Below are 20260 nucleotides of genomic sequence, written 5' to 3' on the forward strand. Positions count from 1 at the left end.
GGTTTCCATCCCGTACAACCTATAGGTTAAGGGTTGCGGGGCTGTTGCCTGTGTTCCCTCTTAAGTCAAATGGCAAAAACAAAGCTCTACAAGCGCAACACAGGTTGCCGTTCTGCTTTCGTAGAGAAAGCACTTGGCCGGCATTCCCCCTCTCTTGAGGTGAGTTTGTTCTCACCAAGCATTTGTCCGAGTTTGAAGAACAGGTAGTTCAGAAGCTCGTGTGGTAGCGCTCTTCACCAGCAGAACCTGGGTGCACTGAAAAGCTGGCATGGGCCAAACGCTTTTTGTTAAATTGCTCTCTCAGGGCCCTGCCTTCTTTATTGAACAGTTTTTAGGCATTCTTGCATCTAAGGTACCCCTGTATCTAGACACATAGACGATAACTGAACAGGCCGTGTGTTTGTGTTGGAATAAGGATCTGACCAAATAACCCAAGCATACAACTGATCAAAGAGTTTCAGGTAGCATTAGCTTCTAACTGGGGCTTCCACTTTGGTCTCTCTAGCTCATGAATTTCCTCCTTCTCTAAGTGCAGAAGCTCCTTATTAAATTAAAGAGCCCATAGCTGATTCATGCAGAGTCTTCAAGGGATATGCTCATTTCACTGGAGCAGCAGAGACACAGGAACAGATTACCAAGGGCAATCTGAAGGGCATTTTGCTGTCATTGAAATACGCATAGAATTTGTTGGGGTTCTTTTCTGCAGAGAAAAAATGTCAGACATGCCTTTTTATAGCATTTAGTAATTGGAATATAATTATTTCATATTCCCATACATCTGAATTACAAAGTAATGCTTCTTACTGCAGAAAGGTTATCCAAATATTTTCCTACTGGGTGAATCACAGGTTAGAGTTATAAGAGGGTTTCACGTACTAGAAGCAGCTGTCACCATCCTGTCTTTGAGCATGTACGTCACTGCCTTGTGACAGATTTCTATGGGACTGGTTGTTCTATAAGGTACTACTAGGTTTTCCCTAGGGTTAGAAAAACAAAGCTGATAGGAGGTGGGTTTGTTTCTTTTTAATCAGGCTAGAACTTTTTTTTTGTTTTCTTTTTTGTTTGTTTGTTTTCTTTTTTTTTTCACTAGAACCAAATATCTCCTGTGGATCGCATACTTTGTAGATACAGATAATAGTCTATCAGAAATGTCTTCCAACATAACACAAAGCTCTGCACATCTTATATACAGTATTTCACCAATCCAGCTGAAGAACCATGACCTACACGTACCACTGGAACCCACCAGGCTTATTTCCTCAGACACAGCTAACATTTGGGGAACCCAAGAATTAACAGTATGTTGTGCAACTCTGAGAAAATAACCAAGCATTTGGAACTACAGTGATGGGACCACAGTACTGGCATGCTGGGCCTTGTTTCTGCAGATAAGGCAAAGAGTACAGTCCAGGCTATAGTTCCTCTTCTCTCTTTGATTGACTCTGTCTTGCACACCACAGCACAGTCACCATCAGCTGCCGGAGCCCAGTTCTCACGCTTTTTGGACCTAGTTGCTATGTCCACACTACCTTACTAAACAGACATCTCTGGAGACTGCATTTTAAGCTGTAGCCACCCACATCTGGACCCTGATGTGGGTCCTGGAGCAGCTCATGTAGCTGCTCAGGCATGTCCAGGACTGTTATGTGCATGACAGCAGCACACCAATGCTTTCAAGCATGTGGTGCTCTGAGGCAGCTTTAACGCTTCCCTCCCTAAAGCCTGCTCTTTGGAGAAGGCTGAAAGGGTGCTCCTGTATCAAATTATGTGATGTATGTGCGAAAGAAACAAGTTGCATTATAACCTTAGTGCTATTCCTGAAACATATAGGCATACGCTGCTCATATTGCTTTGACTAGCAAGTTGCTATTTAAAGTTCAGGGCAAAGCTTTAAACTCTGAAAAGGTTTTGACGTAATTGTTGGGGGCGGGAGGAAGGACACTATGATTAACAGCATGGACAGGACTTTAAAAAAAGGAAGTGAAAGAAGGATTATATATGAGACCTCAACTTCCTAATCAATGCCCACTGGAGCTTTTGGGTAAGCATGATCCCATATTTCCTGAGAGACGTTAAAGGCAAGTGGATCACACCAGCTCCTCAATTGAATGCATCTATCAGGGTTAACAATGACCTGGGTATGAGATCAGTCATTTTATTTCCTATGGAAAATTCTCCTGCTCTCTAGTAATAAAATAATTAAATTCCCTGTTATTGGTTAATTCTTCTTGGTTATTGGTTAATTCTTCTTGGGGGTCGCTTGTCTTGACTTTGTTCAACATTTTGTAAAAGTCAAGATTACGCTCATTACGTTAAGAGCAGGATTCAAACCTATTTTGAATATCATAATGGCATCCTCTCCTGCTACAAAATCTTGTCTTGGATGGAGGAAAAAATTAGTCCTTTTCAAGAAGTAAACATTAAAGATCAATGACCATCAAAGTGCTTTACTCGGGGTAAAAAAGAAAGAGTTCAAATTTCAAGATAACACATACAGTCAGTGAGACTGGCGTGCTTGAAGCTGGTGGAATTTTTTTAAGTCATTCACAAATAGTGTATCTACCCTTGACAGGTCATTTCATTCTATTTAGCACTTTTTATTCTCTGTGGTTTATAAGCTCTTAAGCAAATGTAAGAGGGAGGAAAAGCTAACGCGTCTGATAATACACTATATCAGGCTGACAACCTAACTGAATTTCCCCTGTGGTGCTAGCAAAACGCTGTTCCAAAAAGTAATAATGCATACCAAAAAAAAAAGGAAAAAAAAAGGAGAAAACGGGAAAGAAAGGATCATAGAGATCATGCCGTCACATTTAATTTCAGGGAACAAAACCTGAAGCTGATTTCTCTTTAGATCAGTTGTATACCAGTTGGAACATGGGTGCCTAGCACTGCGACAGAGTAATATGATCTGAGGTTTAAATAGCTGCCAAATAACCATGTGGTGGCTGGCAGCATTAGACGTGTTGCAATGAGAATGATCTGTTTCAAAGAAAAGCCACATAACAGAGGATAAGTCAATCTGATGTGGTATGGAAAAGGAGGGGGGAACGTTTTTCATGATCTTTCTGGGTTTTTCTGTCTTAAATGTGCTTCCATCTTAAAGATGCATTAATTTGAGGGTTTTTACTTAACCAGTTTAAAACCTCCATCATGTGCAGGTCATTTCAGAGAACATCTCCTTGGGCACCCAGGCACAAGGCTGGTGGGGGGGGACTGTGGAACAGCGTGCCAAATATGAAGTACCACCACTGAGACCATCCCCTTTCAGCAACCGAGTTCAGAGCGGCTGCCTCCCAGAGTGAAAGGCACCTTCCCTCTGCACAGACTCGCCTTAGTTTGGTACCAAACACATCCTTGGCAGTTTTTAGGAACATAAAAGGAACAGATCTATGGGAAATAACACGAGGTGACTTCTGCTCCGGGCCCTCCCCTTATCCTCAAAGCAAAATGTGGAGCCCTGCAACACTCCATGAGGCCCCTCTGGGCTCTTTCGGACATCGGGAAAAATCAGGGACAGAGTTTGGAGATGCCTAACACAGCAGATGTTGCCAGCCCTCCATTCATTTTTACCTTCATGTCAAACGGCTCTCCTGACCCCTACTGTCAATGTGTCTCCTGGGTAGATCATAGAATCATAGAATCATAGAATGGCCTAGGCTGGAAGGGACCTTAGAGATCATCTAGTCCAACCTCCCTGTCATGGGCAGGGACGCCTCTCAACTAGATCAGGCTACTCAAGGCTCCCTCCAACCTGGCCTTGAACACCTCCAGGGAGGGGACAGCCACAACATCTCTGGGCAATTCATTCCAAAGTCTTGCCGCCCTCGTACTGAAGAATTTCTTTCTAAGGTCTAATCTAAATCTATTCTCCTTCAACTCAAACCCATTTCCCTTTGTCCTATCAGTGGACACTCTTGTAAAAAGTCCCTCCCTAGTCTTCCTGTAGTTTCCCTTCAGGTCCTCCTGAAGTCTTCTCTTTTCCAGACTGAACAATCCCAGCTCCCACAGCCTGTCCTCATAGCAGAGGTGCTCCAGCCCCTGGAAAATCCTTGTGGCCCTCCTCTGAACATGCTCCAACAGATCCATGTCCCTCTTATGGTGGGGGCATCAAAACTGGATGCAGTATTCAAGGTGGGGTCTCACAAGAGCAGAGTAAAGGGGAAGAATCACCTCTCTTGACCTGCTGGCTACGCTTCTACTTGATATGTCCCAGGATGTGGTTGGCCTTCTGCGCTGCATGAGCGCACTGCCGGCTCATGTTGAGCTTCTCATCTATCAACACTCCCAAATCCTTCTCTTCAGGGCTACTGTCAACCCACTCTGTGCCCAGTTTGTATTTGTGCCTAGGATGAGTCACATTTGTGCCTAGATGAGTCACATTGTGGACTAGGAAGACAGATCAGTTTAAACTGGTAACGTGAGTAAGAGACATGGAGAGAAAAGTGTTACTGCAAATACTTGTCATTCTGCATCCCTTCTGTCACTTTTGATTACAGATGACAGACTTCTGTTTTTAATTTCAGTGTCTCCACCAACTTCAGCAGCATCAATCCAGACTCACTCTAAGTTAACAAAGCAGAATTTCATGTGAACACACTTTATCTAGTCTTCACTGCCTGGAAATCGCTCTGCCGAAAGGAAAGATACAAACAGGAGAGCCAGAGGAAAACGCAGCTGCTGCATCTGAAGGTAAATAGCTCATTTAAGAGGTTCAATATGCCTGCTTAAAAGATAATAGCACAACCACAGCATACTTTGTAGCTAGTTAGGATTTTGGAATAATGGGGACAGCAATACAGAGAGTATTTACGATTGTCCTACTAGCAGTTTACCAGCACACTACAGAGTATAGTCTGAGCCGCAGCAGCTAGGCACCCTGCAGAGAAATAAAGCCAGCTTTCTTTTGCATCCCCTCAAAGGACAACATTGCTTTACCTCACTCATGCAAATGTCAATAAACAGCCACATATTTTATGAAGGTGAGCTCCAGTGAAACCTCCACACCAATGAGTAACAAGGATAAACCAGGGGCAAATCCTTTTCTGACTGTTTTTGCCTACAGCTGCCTTTGCCACATTGTGTCAGTGCATCCCACAGGAATCCGCAACAGCTGCACAGCGGACTGGCAGAGGGCATCACAGAGGGACGCTCACCCTTCTTTCTCTCTCCCCTTTCTCATCTCCATCCCGTCATTTTCTCACTGCCTCCTTTGTGGGCTATCACAGTCCTCACCATGTTTGCACTGGATGAGCAGATGATTGTCAGATGGAAAGTAATCAGAAAATGCTTCTCACCCAGCTGTTCCTTTTACCCCCACTTTTCCAAATACATTACTTTAAAAAAAGAATTATTTTCTTCCAGTATGACCGCAGGCTATTAAACCAGCCAGGCAATTTAACAAAAACAAACAAACAAACAAACCTATATATTTGTGAGGAACATAGCTCTTTGACCAATTTCACAGACTATTTTGATTACAGTATTTAATCCTCTTTACAATCTTTTACTCAGCTCTCATCATGAAAATCCATGTATCACCACCAAGGATTTTCTAGACAAAAGCGTATCTGGAAGAATGCCATGGAGAGAGTCTCTTTAGCTGGTCTTGTCTTCCCTGAGTTCTTACAAACGCATTCCCCTGCGCATAGTTCTTTAATGAAATCAGAAATCGAGAGTTAGTTAGACTGTACTTTTAGGTAATATTCTTACAGAAATGCCTCCCCACTACCCTCAACACCATTCCTGGGTCTACAGCAGCTAGTTATTACACATCATGTGCTTACCTACACACATACATTTGGAAGGAGCAAGCAACATGTCTCCACTGTTTCAGAAGGAACCTGACTCTCAGTTCTGCTATTAGGAGAAGGCAGTATCCAATTAAAGCAAATCGATAGAGCTATAGACTATTGCCAGAAGTGTCAGTTTGAGTGAAGAATTTATGAGTACTTAAGCAATTTCTACTGACGCCAGAAAGGCTTCCTGAAGTTTCTAAAGAAACCTTCAGAAACACCTTGAATCTTCAGTGGCCATTACGTCCACAGTCTGACCCAAAGGGCTGGCTCCAAGAGAGGCTGCCTCGCACACAAGAGTGCAACTAATTTAGCGGTATAATGGAGAGAGTTCTGAAGATGCACATGGGCTGAATTAAGGGCTCCACGGGAGCCTTTGGCTCATTCCTTGCAGAGTTTATTAGTTGCTGCTGCACACATGGTTAGGTTTGCTGGAAGAAGTCCAGTTCTGAGGCACCTCTCAATTCCTCCAGCTTCTAAAAGTTGCAAGAAAGTGGCTTGAGTGTATTGCCCCCTCTAAGCTCTTGTGGAGAAGGACTCCCCCCTGCAGAGAAGCAGACAGGGATTGGGGGGTACCTAGTCAAATAACTCTTGATTATTGAATTTACCTCCACAATTACCAGTGAGTATCCTAGACTGTAAAGAGCGTAAATACCAACAGATTGTATTATTTGAGAAACAGTATGTGATTGTGTAATTAAGGGCAGGAACATAATACCATGCGTACAAGAGGCAGGGTTAATTTCAGCATTTCCTGGCTAACCAAGGGCATTATGGTGTAACCCTAATGTTCTCCGGATGGCTATCATTTATATGGAGTTCATATATATGTTTATGAATATTTGGTTAAAATTCACCCATCATACTCTCTGGCACAGTAATTAAAAACACCATGTTAGCTGCCAACAAAAACATTTTTGTGATTCGGTAATTATTCCAAACCTCACAATCCCAGCTCCCCTACCCCTTGCCCTTGTTGTCTTCCTGTTCTATAATGTAAAAAAGCTAATCTCAATGATGGAAAAATAAATAAGTAGCAGGGAAAGCTGGAAAGCTTCCAGTCACAAAAGCTCCTGAAATGGAAGCAACTTCCAATATGGCCCACCACATCTTCTAGGTGGGCACTCCTTTCCTGCCTTTTAGTGATGCTTTCAGTATTCATAACAGCTGTGGAATTAAGTATTATGAACAAGAAGAAACCAACATGCAGTCTTTACTTTTCCCCATCAGTTCCAAACTATTCTGCATTGAGTTACAAAGTGAAAACCAACACACTCGCAGATGGATTTAATTTCAGCTTGGGCCTGATGCCTGACAAAGCTTCCCCATTGTTAAAACTCTGCCCCGTCTTTTCCATACCATGCATACAGTCCCATCCTCACCCCGTCCTCCAAACATATGTGCGCGCACACACACATACACAGAGAACCAGCACTCCTACAGTGCAGAATCAAACCCATCTCCCCTGCTGTCTTAGATAGACCCATGGCTTCCCCTGGCATGACTAATAGGCAAGTTGGATTTGGTCTATAAGGCAGGTTTTTAATAGTTGGGAAAATGAAGGCTACACAAAACACACATTTTCATGTCCTAGATACTGTCTTCATAATAAACTTTTTTTAATAAAAAAGTCATTTTACACAACCAGGAAGATGTTTGTTGGAGGACCCAATTATTCTATTCAAAAATAAAAGGGTGAAAACATGATTAAAATACTAATGCTATAATTCAAAATACAGTTTTAGTATAACTTCACCTAGAGATTTAAGAATGGCATTTTGGCTTATAGAATCATGCAACAAACATGGATTTCAGAATATAGAAGTATACAGCTTTTAAATGCATACAGAAAAGAGAAATGCGTAACAGAAGCAGCTAAGTTTTTACATGTAAGGACTAGCACCAGGTTGCTGTTCACGATAATTGTCTTTTCTCTTGTCCTCTTCCCAAGGATCCTGCATGAACAACTGCACTCTATTTTTATAAAGTGCAGACATGTTTGCCTGCATCAAAGCTAAGGCAAGCAGTGGAAAACAGTAGAGGTAGATTGAATTACTGTGTTTGAGTATTTGTTTTCTCCTCTACCTTGTACAATTCTCCACAAGCAGAAGCACAAGGTAAATGTTAAAAGCCAATCATATAAAATCTTGATTTGGCCCACTTCATGTTGGGCTTTTGACTGCAGAAAATTTTTTCCTTCCTGTTTGCAAAACTACAAAAATGCTGCTAATAGTACAATATGGAGAACCATATATGTACTTTCTAAAGAATTAAAAACAATTAGTTGGGACTAAAGGTGGCTTCCTCCTGTACTGAGTTTTGTGTCCTTTACCCTTAAACAAGTAACAGAAGAACTTCCAGAAGTCTGCCTGCACACTAAGGATTGCCATAGTGGTAATAATATATAAAATAGCGTTCCAGTTTACAACTGTCATGAAGTTTCAGTTGGATTCCTAGATTCCCTGCAGCAGTGTACAGCTAGTCTGAGTGTAAATAAATGGTACGCCCTACCAATAAGAACATGCTAATAAAGCAAAAAACACTCCTATAGGAGCCAGCATAAAAGACCAGCCATAACGTACATAAACAGCAAAGTCTGGGCAATCCATTTTTTTCATGTCTGTGTAGTTTTCCAGATCAGCCATCGCCTGGACCCAGATGACATACATCACGACTACCAGCGAAAACAAGACACCTGGAAAAGAAACACCAGGTGTTAACAACAGAGTGTGAGAGAAATGCTGGGTGCATTTACTGTAATACCTAGAAACCTATCAATCCTTGAGTCCCCATCTGCAAGGCACAGTCACCCACCACTGGATACTTTTTGCCTTTGGCTTTCTCTAACAAGCACTGTCTCCATCTTGCTTCTGATTTTCATGGAAAAGCACACTCCCATGGCAAACCATACATCTGGTTCTGGTAGGCAGACCGAAACACAGGTGTGTTTAGGGCCATAACTTAGGTGAGTATTTAGTGTTTTGAATTCAGGAATCAAGGGAGGGGCAAGAAGGGGGATGGGATGACCTGGAAAAAAATATCTACTTTTGCTTCTCAAACTCTGGCATTGTTTCTTATCACAGTCTTTTGGATGAGCTATGAAAAAGGAGGAGTGAGGAATCTATCATCTTCAACTCTCTACCTTTGCTTCTTTTTCTTAAGAAAAGGGCTTTGTTTGGAACATACTACCTTGAGAGAATTCTACTCAAGTATTTTGCAGACAAATTCAGATGCAGTTAATTCAAAATCCTATACATTAGAAAAGAAGTTCCTGGTTTAGGAACAAAACATAGCAATAATTAAATAATAGCACTGAAGCAGGCTATTAGTATTAACTTCAGACTGGATACAAGAGTTTCCTGGAATTAATCTACTGCATAATTCACAACCTTTTTCCATCCACTCCTCTGAAAGGCTTTTCGATTGTTTACATATGATAGTAATAGGAGCACATGTCCTTACACTCTTTGTTAATCTCTTTGTTACTATATAACAGAAGGAGCTTTAAGAAGAAAGTGCTTTCCAAAGTATCAGTTGCATTCCTAATATTTCATTTCACTTGAGAGGAATGTGGACACTTGAAAAATGCAAGCCTGCAGCACAGATGCTCCAGCAGAAGATTTGCTGGAAAATGGAGTGCACAAGTCTGAATTTTTGGCATGCTCTAGCCTGTACCCACTTGCTCCCTGCGCTCCAGCTGTCACAGCACAGTTACAGCAGCAGGACTATCTATTCCAACACCAAAATATTTGAGGGACACCACCCCATCACATTTTTATCCCAGGATGCTTAGGTGCCTCATCAAAACCACCAACCAGTGCATACTCCTGGGAATACTTGCTGCCAAACTTGAGCCTACAGGCTGTAGAGCAGCAGAGTCTAAGTCAAAGGCATTCCCCATCCTTCTAAATACTTGCAATGCAACCTTGAACAAATGTGACATTTGTGGAAAAACCCACAAATGCACGTTATAACCACCCATGGACAGGCATTTGCTTCCAGACCCACCTGCCCTTTAAATATAAGAGGTCCATATCCCTACCCCGGGGACACTGCCTTACCAACTCCTTGCGCTGCCCTTCCTGCCCAGTTAGGAGGAAGCACCTCTTGCCATCACTCCTTCGTTTGCTTCAGGTATAACCAGAGAGGCTGGCTGCAGCTGTTTAAAATTGGTGATGTGGTGACATTCTTGCTCGTGCTTGATAGTAAAAATGTAATAGCTTTATGTTTTGAACGTCTGATGGGGGAGAGCTCACAACTCAATGCTTGCGAACACTACCTTTTGAAGCCCGCCAAAAAATTAGTTGAAGTAGTTAATTTGAGGAATAATCAAAATGGGACTGAAAATCCCGAAGGATCTGCAGTTTTTATGAGGCTGAAAGAAAACAGAAAACCTAAACAGAGATGGAGGCACTCATATCCTGTCTATGAAATATACTTCCAACATTACATTTTCGCTAGGGCTCAAATTCCTAACAAAGTTTGAAAAAACCTAACACAACTGTAAAAGGCATAAATTCAATTTTGAAAGTATTTTACCTATGTAAAACTCAATTTTTATGGAATTTAGTATGGGCTTGTATTAAACATAAAACCAATGAAACAATCAGAGAAGGATCACCTTAGGGCTAGACACAAAGAATAAGAAATTAAATTGAAGACTTTCCAAGTCAAATTGAGCAAAAGGTTCCTGTAACAGATCATCTAATGATAACATAATGTTATCTTTTTGGCAAAATCCATATAAGCACTGGAATTTACCTCTTCAGATGACTGTGCTTGTGCCTTTTCAAGTGTCTGTAGTCTTCTATTTATTCTCTATGTCGAGGCAAAATTAGTCCAAAACAATAATAACTACAAAAAGCAGTGTTGTATATTCTCTTACCACAGCAGCAGGTAATTATAACCAGGCTTTGCTGGAATGACCTCCAGCATCCTGGGCAGATACAAAACTAAGTAGCCCTGTAAATCAGAAGCATCTGCCATTAAAACAAGACTTTGTCAGAGGTTTAATTTTGAAATGGGTATCTCGTGTGCTTCAGGCAGTCTGAAGCAACACCTCTTATAGAAGCACAGAACAGAACCATAGAACGGTTTGAGTTGAAAGGTACCTAAATGCTTCAACCCCCCTGCCATGGGTAGGAACACCTGCTAGACCAGGTTGCTCAAAGCCCCATCCAACCTGGCCTTTTCTAGGTGATAAAGTTGAGCCAACACTATGGAGGTGGAAAATAGCATGCCAGTGCTACCAGTGGGAGAACAACTTCAGGGAAGCTAAAATCCATCAGGTGACTTCACAGCAAGCTGTTAATACCTGTGTATGACAAATTGATGGATATGGAAATTTGCTGAAGAAATGTATGTCAAGCAGAGATAAATGTCCTTCTTTAAAAGAGAAGAAAAAGAAGGGGAGAATATGTAAACCCTCTTAGTTAATTAAGGCACTAAAGGAGTATTTAAGGGTTCTCACTGTCTGCTAATGGAGGCTAATTAGTAGGTATATTGCTTAGTGTATTCAAGAAATGCCTCAAACAGTAGAAACAGGCTAAGTAAAAACTGACCATGTCCTATTGCCTCCAACCGCATTTCACTAATGCTCCTTTTGTCTAATTTTCAGAGAGTTATGATTTCATGGCAGTTACGCACAGACAGGAGTTTACTGAATGTATATTTATTCTAGGAAATCTGTTCCCGCAGTCTTACACTGACTATCTCTTGTGAATATCATGAACTCTCATCGCCAAATCCAAGGCAAAATTACTGAGACTGAAAAAAAGCCTCCACAATTTCATTAAGCAAATATTTTTATGAACAATGTGTGCTATGATGTATTTTTACATTTTCAGGATTTAGACCTTTTGCATAGTGTGTGGCTGTCCATTTGCCCTTGCCTTTTAGCGAATGTAAAATAAAACAGCAGTTGCATGAATCGGGAATGATAGGGGAAATTATTCCTAGAACATGGAATATGTCTGAGAGAGATTAAGACAAATAAATACTTCCCTCCTCCTCCTTTTTCTTTTTTTTTCCATTTTGCATTTTTTTAAGAACACACATGTTTGATACACAGTTCTGTGCAGTGTGATAAGACATGGGCTTCTCTGAGGTCACTCTTCTCTGTCTTTTGCATTTATTCTTTTGAATTTCTTTCAAACAAATACTTGTGCATATTGCAGAGGAGAAAGAATACAGAACCTTTAGAAATGTCTCTGAATTCAAGAAGCAGTTTGCTGGCCTTTAGTACTTATTCTTCCCACGTAGAAATGCCTTTCACTTGTCAATGGTGAATGGCTGTTTATGGCATAAATCTTTTACTATGCAGACATGAAGACAACAGGTGCTGGGAAGAGTGATGTGAGCTTTTCACTTGTGCCTAGAAGTTTAGAACTCTTTATCTTTCTTGAGGAAAACTTGTTTGTGCGTATATTTTACTTTTTTTTTTTCAACTGCATTTTTCTGTCCTTGTTCTTATTACAGATTCTACCACCTACCTTGGCCTCTTCGTGACTTTTGTTTAAAAAGTATGATTGACATTTCACTCTGAAGTACGTGCAAAGGGTCTCACTAAAGAGTTATGGGAGTTGGCACATATCTCTTAAAACAGATTTTTGTCCTCATCTAGGAGCTAGAATTAAAATACCAGCGTTTTTCACTCTTCTGGCAGGAAGCAGAAGTCATACTTCTAATCTTGCTCCTTCACAAGGGCGTGATTCTGTAATGCTCCATACACATCCTGGAGGCTTGCTCATTTGACATCAGTACAAGAGGACAGTTTTCACCACCAGCCAGGCAGGAACAGGCCCAAGGTAATTATGGACTTTACTGAAGGCTTCTCTAAGTGATTATTTTATGGCAGCCTTCCCTTCTTTTCCTATGACCTATGAAGTAACTATGAGGCTTCTTACAGTTTGCACTACTGTAGCTGCTCTTGGTCCATCCTCTCATATTGTAGACCTGGAGGTGAGGCTGCAAAGATAGCGCTCAAGTCACTGACTGTGGTATCGTTGAACTGGAAAGTGCTGTTTCTCCACAGGTGCAGCATCTGTAGTTTCACCTGCAGCCTAGGTAGTTATTGTGGTTACAAAGCTTAATACGGAAAGCTGCTAGTCAATAAATTGCCACCAATATGAATAGCTGTGTGTCTCTCTCCATTTATGGAAGTTCAGCTGCACCCCTCAGTAAGTGATCAGCTTTTCTTAAAGATGAGGATGACGAAAAGACAGGTGTGTGACTACCACCGATCAGACAGCAGAATTGCTGTGTGGATAGGTTTGCTGCTATATGACACTGTGGAGAGGTTTTTGATGTTCCTTTGGCCTTTTGAGACCCTTTGCAGTTCTCCCACATGGTCACCAGTGAAGCCAGCAGAAAAGTCCATGAGTCCTTGAGTGGGTAACTACAGGGCTTTGAAGGGGAGAGGTAAGGATATGGTGTGATAATGGTCTCAAATCTGCTGCTCAAAGGATAAAAACTGTACAAAAGCAGGTACACGCTGGGCATCAGCTCCTAGCTGTGCAGCTGGTGTCACAATTAGGGCTTTGGTTTCTGTAACCATGGGACCCTCTTTGAGATACAAGGACTGCTGAGGAGAGGCAAGATCCATCAGACAAGGTGGGGAAAGAGCAACAAGCTCAGTAACCTTGTGAGCAGAGATGCAAGGAAGAGCCATTGGCAAATGGCATCAAAGCCTCCACATAGGCAGGGGGAAGGGAATAGACAGCACACACATGGGACAGCAATGAGAGAGGCTTGGGCACTTCCACTGAGAAAAAACCAGAACTGCAGGCTTATCTCAAATGCATGCACAGAGATGAACTCAGCGTTGGAGTAACACAGGATGAATCCAAGTTTGTGCAGTCACTGGATGATGCCACTGCAGCTACAGACATGGTGAGACAGCTTGCTTGACTGGAATGATTTGCTGGATGGATACAGACTCTTTAAGAATAGGCAGTTAAGATGGGGTGGGATGGCTGCAGTCTGCACAAAGAAATTATTTGAATGGACAGAGATCTAAGTAACAGGAGCTTATGGGCTAAGATCAACAAGGTGCACAAAAAGGGCAGGCATCTGCTATAGGTCACCCAATCAAGAGGAAGTAGACTGAAAAAATAGCTGAGATTTCTGGCTATCACGAGAGACTCAGCCACCTCAGTATCTTCTAGAAAGGCAACATTGCAGAGAGCAAGAAATCCAGGAGGTAGATAACTGGAGTGCATCAAGGATAGCTTTTAGAAACAGGAGAGGAACAGACCAACTAATGGAAATGCTTTGCTGGACCTTACATTCATAAACAAGGAAAAACTGTTCAGGAATATAATAGATGGTGTTAGCTGTAGTTATAATGGCCATGAAATTAAAAAGTTTAGTATCCTAGAAGGAATATGGAAGATGACTAGGAGATTAAAGACCCAGAACTTCAGGAGAATAGACTTCAGCCTGTTCAGGAAACTGGCAGGCAAGATCCTAGAGAAGGCTTCCCTAAAGGACAAAGGCTTCGCTGAAGGACAAAGGCTGCTTTGAAGGACAAAGAGGCCCAGAAGAATTGGTTGTTCTCACAGGCAACTTCCTCAAAGCACAAGAATGGGCCCTGTCACTGTGCAAGAATTCAAGTAGGTCTGGCAGAAATGCAAGGTAACCTCATACAGAGCTGCATTACCAAGATCACAGTCACCAGGTTTAAAAATACTATTATTTCCTTTAATTCATTATTTGTGATACCGTATCTGGAAAACTGTATCAATTTTGAGCCCCCCTGGTGAAAGCGAGATACTGATCAACTGACGTTTATGACCACCAAGATGGTTAGGGGGATGGAGGACAAGAAGAGGCTGAGTGAACTGGGGAGTTCTAATCTAGAGAAGAAAACAGTCTTCATCTTTCTAAATGGAGTTACAAGGAAAATGGCGATAGGCTCTTCAGAGACCTACACATTGAAATCATGAGACACAATGGTCACAAGCTGCAGCAAGAACAATTTCAGGTGAAGGAAAAAACCCCTCATTTTTCAAAATTAAGTTGATCAAACTGGGATGAGTGCCCTAAGATGTTGTGGAACATCAATTATTAGAGATTTGGTTGATGAGGGAATCGAGAATAGCCCTGCAGAGAAGGATTTGGGAGTGCCAGTTGATGAAGCGCTTAACGTGAGCCAGCAATGTGCACTGGCAGCCCAAAAAACCAACCATATCCTGGGCTGCATCAAAAGATGCCTCGCCAGTAAGTCAAGAGAGGTGATTCTGCCCCTCTGCTCTGCTCTTGTGAGACCCCTCCTGGAGTACTGTGTTCAGCTTTGGAGCTCCCAACACAAGAAGGACATGGACCTATTGGAGGAGGTCTAGAGGAGGCCACAAAGATGATCAGAGAGCTGGAGCACCTCTCCTACGAGGACAGGCTGAGGGATTTAGTGCTATTCAGCCTGGAGAAGAGAGGGTTCTGGAGAGATCTTACAGTGGCCTTCCAGTAAGTTAAGGGGGCCTACTCAAAAGCTGGAGTGGGACTTTTTACAAGCGCCTGTAGTGATAGGACAAGGGGCAATGGTTTTAAGTCAGATCAGGGTAGATTTGCATTATATATTAGGAAGAAGTTCTTTATTATGAGGATGGTGAAACACTGGAATGTGTTGCCCAGAAAAGCAGTGGAGGCCTCATCCCTGGAGGCATTCAAGACCAGGTTGGATGAGGCTTTAAGCAACCTGGTCTAGTGGGAGGTGTCCCTGCCCATGGCACAGGGGTTGGAAGTAGATGATCTTTAAGATTCCTTCCAATTCAAGCCATTCTATGATCCTATGATTTTAAAAACTTGACTGGATAAGGCTCTGAGCTGTCTGATCTAACTTCAAAGCCAGCCCCATTGGGAGGGAGGTCAGGCTTGCTTGGCACAAGAGGTCCTTTCCAAAATAAATATATTGTCACACACAATCTCTGTTTACACTCCTTCCATAGATGCCTCCAAAAGGTAAGTCTATTTGTCTTAGCACAGACAAGAAGTGTCCCTCTGAGTGTGTTTCTTACTATTGACAACGGAAGTTTAAGCAGCTGGTTCATACAAAATAGTTAGCTTTCAGATGGCTGAACAGTTGACATTAATCCCGTTCCCCAAAATATCTCCAGCTGCTTTCTGAACCCTAAGATGGCACAGCCTTTTCAGCTGAGGTAGAGCTTTTATTTGCTACCTAATGTGTCAGTTAAGGTCGCAAAGAAATACAGATACTTCAGTCCAATAAAAGGTATTAAAATTGCTTCATCTGATATTTTTCTTTATATATAAGCAGGAAAATGTCTGATCATCCTATCTTCTTCCAGATATCCAGAGAACAACCACCTTGCCTACCTTCTTTCTCAGAAGCCTATTTGTTTCTCCAGTATAACAGCTACTTTGAATTCCTTTTTTTTTTCCCTTCAAATAAGTATGCTGGTTTCTGTCTTATAAGAACTCTAACTTCACCTATGATCTAAGTCATGTTACATCTTTTCATTTTCCCATTAGGTCTGTGTTTAAGTGGATGTGTACCCTGACTGCATCCTGATCCCATGTTGGTATGAGTAGTAAATATGCACCACTTCTCATCACTCTCCCCTTCCAAGCCATATTTGCCTTTAGGAGGCAGTAAACAAAGAGGCTGTCTAGTCCTTGAGGAGATGGATAGAAGAAGGAGCCAGGGCAGCAGGGAATTCAGCAGAGCACACCACCACTCCATTTAACACAATGGGCCATTGATCAGTAACACTACAGGAAACAGTTGTTGCCCAAGACATCGCACAGGACATAGCCTTAACTACTGACATTGTAAAGTATTTATAACCTCATCTTATGTCAGTATGGTCATTCCCACCAGCATGATTGTACTTCATAATGTAATTAAATCCTCACCTTGGCTATGGGAGTACTTGTGAGAAGAGCTGAGAGCAACAAATTTTTTTTTGTTAATGTTTTTGTGGGTCATCTGAAGTGTTGGATAGGTCTCTGATATTTGTAGGAAGCACCTTCCCCAGACAGCCCTTCCCTATTAGTGGGATTGGGGGCACAGTCAGGCATATCCCACTACCCAAGTCAAAGTATCTTGTGCAAGTTGAATGGTGCCAGGGTCCTATATTCTGTTGTAACCCCTACCTTTTGGCAAATGACAGCAGGACTTTGCTAAATATCTTTCCTTAACAACAACAACGGTAATAGTAAAAATAGCACAGCTCTTCTCTGAGGCCCTGACTGAGAACAGTCCTGAAGTTGAAAGGTACTACATATAGAAAGAATAAAAAGTCAGGATTTCCCTTGAAGAACATCCGCTTTATAGGGACAAAGGGTAAGAGGGGCAAAGAGACAGGTCCAGGGTCACACTCTGGGATAATAAAGCTCACTTAACTTCACACACCTAAAAAAATAGTCTCTCTAGATTTCCACAGTAAAGGAAAGAGAGGTGTAGGGTTCATCTGATCCAATTAGACTTCTCTTTTAGGATGAAATGAATCCCCAGCTGGGGGAACTTCTTACATACCTACTCTTTTTACTGCCAATGAATGTTATTGCCTAATGCAGGCCTCCTAGGGAAGCCAAGGGAGACTGGCGTAGACTTGGGGATCTAACTTTCCCCTGCCTAAATGAGGGCAGATGAACTGACCCAGAGTGGAGAACACACACGTCGCTTCACACCTCTGCCCATCGGTTCCTGGCGTCTTTCAAGTGCCCTTTTCCTCTCTAACAGCCTCTGTTACTTTCTAGTGGCAGCTGAGTTTTTTTACAGACTACAAATGAAGAAAAAGAGCAGGACTCACATGGGCTCTTACCCTGCATATTAGTGACAAAAAGCATTGAAATATCTTAAGATTGCCATCAGACTATGAATATTTTTTGTATGTCTTTCAAAAGTGTGGAGGAGTAATGCTCAAGGGATAAAATGCCAGTATGCAGGAGTTTTTTTCAGCAAAAACATTATAAAATACTTCCCACACTTCACTGACGGGCCCTTTAAAGGGGAATAATGATCACTAGCTGCGTATGAAGAGCTGCGAGGGGAATAGGTAACAAAGGTCAGCAGGTCAGTAGCAGAAGCAGAAGAAGCAGAAGCAGAAAGAAAGCCCAGGCCTTTTGGTCCAGACACGAGTGGCTGTACCCTGTAACACAACAGACCTCTCGCAGGGCTGCCTCTCACCAGACTTTGTGCAGAGAGCAGTGACTGAGCACACACTGTCATTTACATCCTACGCAACTGCATCTTACACATCCGTGTGACACCTTCCCAGATTTTTCAAAGTTAACCAAACAGTGTCCCAGAGAGCTGCCCGTATCAGCTGAATCCTGGGAGGGGGCATCCTCCGTAGTATGTGTGGGTTGTGAAGAAAGCAGGAATTCACTATCTGTTTTCTCTTATTCACAGAGGTTTAGAGCTCCCATTTACTCGTATGTGACAACTATTTTGTGTACTCCAATCACATCCAAAACATTTCTCCTATATTAGTCATATGAATGTGCTCTGTCTTCCAACTTCTTCAGAGTCCACTGTAATGATCTTTTGTGTCACTGATAAAAAAACCAACCCCCCCTTAGATAAAGCCCTTGAGGCTCCTACAAGGCAGCATCCCTAAATATGAATCTTTTTTTCCTGCTAAATTAGTAGATACAAACTTCAGTGTAATTCCATGAGTTGTCCTGGATTTTTTTTTACCTTAATCCAAAAGTACCTTTTAGAATAGCTTCATGATTAAATAACTATGGAAGGAATTGTCATCAAGGCAGGCACTCCACAAGCCAAAGGATGGAAGCATATCTTGTTTTTTTTTCTTTTAACCATGACTAATATAATTCTGGATCAAGGAAAAAGGAAGAAATATCTCATCCTTTCTATTCTTTAATTGACCGAACAAACAGTATACCCACCAGCAATGATGAAAAAGCCACCTCCTGCTTTGTACAGAATGTGGCTGGCAAAAGGAGCTGCACAGATGATGAAGAAACTAGCCATCACAATAGTGAGCACTCCCAGGAGCATAAGAACTGTCCAGAAACCTCGATAAACTGAAAAAAAGGGAAGAAAGGGAAAAAAAGAACACAACACAATTTAGAACTGAAACAAGTGGCATACTTGGCTAAAAAAGATTTTTCTTTACCCTTCTCTTTCACTTGTCTTATTAACAAACAAAACATTCATTCTATTGTGCATATATGTTATATATCATGTGGACCAAATTAGGTTTGAATGATAGTTCTTTTCTGATGATTATGGAAAATAGGTTGTAAGTTAACACAAAGAAACTCTATCTGCCTTAATAGTCAGCAGTTACTTGTAAGATAGCAACTTGACCAAATTTAGAATTTTAGAAAATGGTACACCAAAGCTGTAGAAACGATTCTTTGGGATAAATGATTGGACTGAAAGGATAGAATTGTTTTACCAGAATTTTCTGGGAGAAGCAGAGAGCTGCAACATCTTGACACTCCTAGTGCTCAGACCATATCACCAATAGCAATCTGCAAGTTCTTTGCAATTTACAACTACGTAATTCTCCTTACATAGAGTCATATTCAATAGATGAAATTCTACAGCAGGAGGGAGAGAGACTCAAAAAATGTAAACCAAGTTTCTGAAAAACAGTTAAGTATTTTAAACCAGCCTATTCCTGCTCTAAAGCTCTTTGTATTTTATTAAATTTAAAACACGATGTTTCAGAAGCCCCTCTTAGACAGTGCCAAGCAGTGCTGAATTAATGGATGCAGCTGGTGATAAATGAGCCGAGAGTTTTTGTGACATACTCTGGCCAAAAGAGTCTTTCTAACAATTATTTTTTTAGCTGGTTAATTGCACATCCATTTAACAAAGTCATCATTTTACAAATGCTACAAGAGTGACATAAACTTCTCCCATGAATTTAAAAATTGGTACATTAACACAACCCATTAGTAAAATTATGAGTTGCAAAGATCTCTGTCGTCAGATCTGAAAATCTTGAAGCACTGACAATTCAGTCAGTGAAAAACATTTCCACCCAACTTAGGGAAAGCATATAAGCCAGCTGGCAAGTCAGGAAAAGTGAGTCACAAAAGAAACTGCCACTTATCATTTGACAGCACCTACTTACTGTTATGGCAAAACACAACCAAGCAACTATTATACTGGTTCATATCCTGAAAGTTTCAAATCTGCACCGCTTGTTTGTGCCAGCTATTCTGGAATAATTTGGGTTTGCTCTCATCCAAAAGTTGAAGATGCCCTAGGCATTATCAGCTCATACTTCCCACTAATCTGTCCCAAAAATCTATAGTTTTTTACTTGACCAGCTTAACTCATCCTGCTTCTATCAGTCTTGTAAATATATTAGCTAGATCACATGCACCACATCACATCAGGCACACTTTTTACATAATTTCCTTTTTAAACTAGGCAAACATTCAGACACATAATTTTATGTCACACTGATCAACAGATTTGGGTGTAGGAAGGATGAATGTTTCCGAAAGTAGGTAGCAGAAGG

At 41.6% G+C, this 20260-nt stretch overlaps 1 protein-coding gene across 1 annotated transcript; it reads right to left on the minus strand.

Annotated features, from left to right (window-relative positions):
* Positions 1–8273: 8273 nt before the first annotated feature.
* LOC104269855 (transmembrane protein 182-like) lies at positions 8274–18806 on the minus strand (the record flags this gene model as incomplete). Its single annotated transcript, XM_009875303.1, is given in 3 exon segments — positions 8274–8317; positions 8320–8490; positions 18669–18806. Coding segments are annotated over 3 exon segments (353 nt in total), but the record flags the coding sequence as incomplete, so codon positions are not given.
* Between the last annotated feature and the right edge of the window lie 1454 nt (positions 18807–20260).

This window comes from Apaloderma vittatum, unplaced genomic scaffold (assembly GCF_000703405.1).
Source record: "Apaloderma vittatum isolate BGI_N311 unplaced genomic scaffold, ASM70340v1 scaffold29398, whole genome shotgun sequence".
Lineage (NCBI taxonomy): Eukaryota > Metazoa > Chordata > Aves > Trogoniformes > Trogonidae > Apaloderma > Apaloderma vittatum.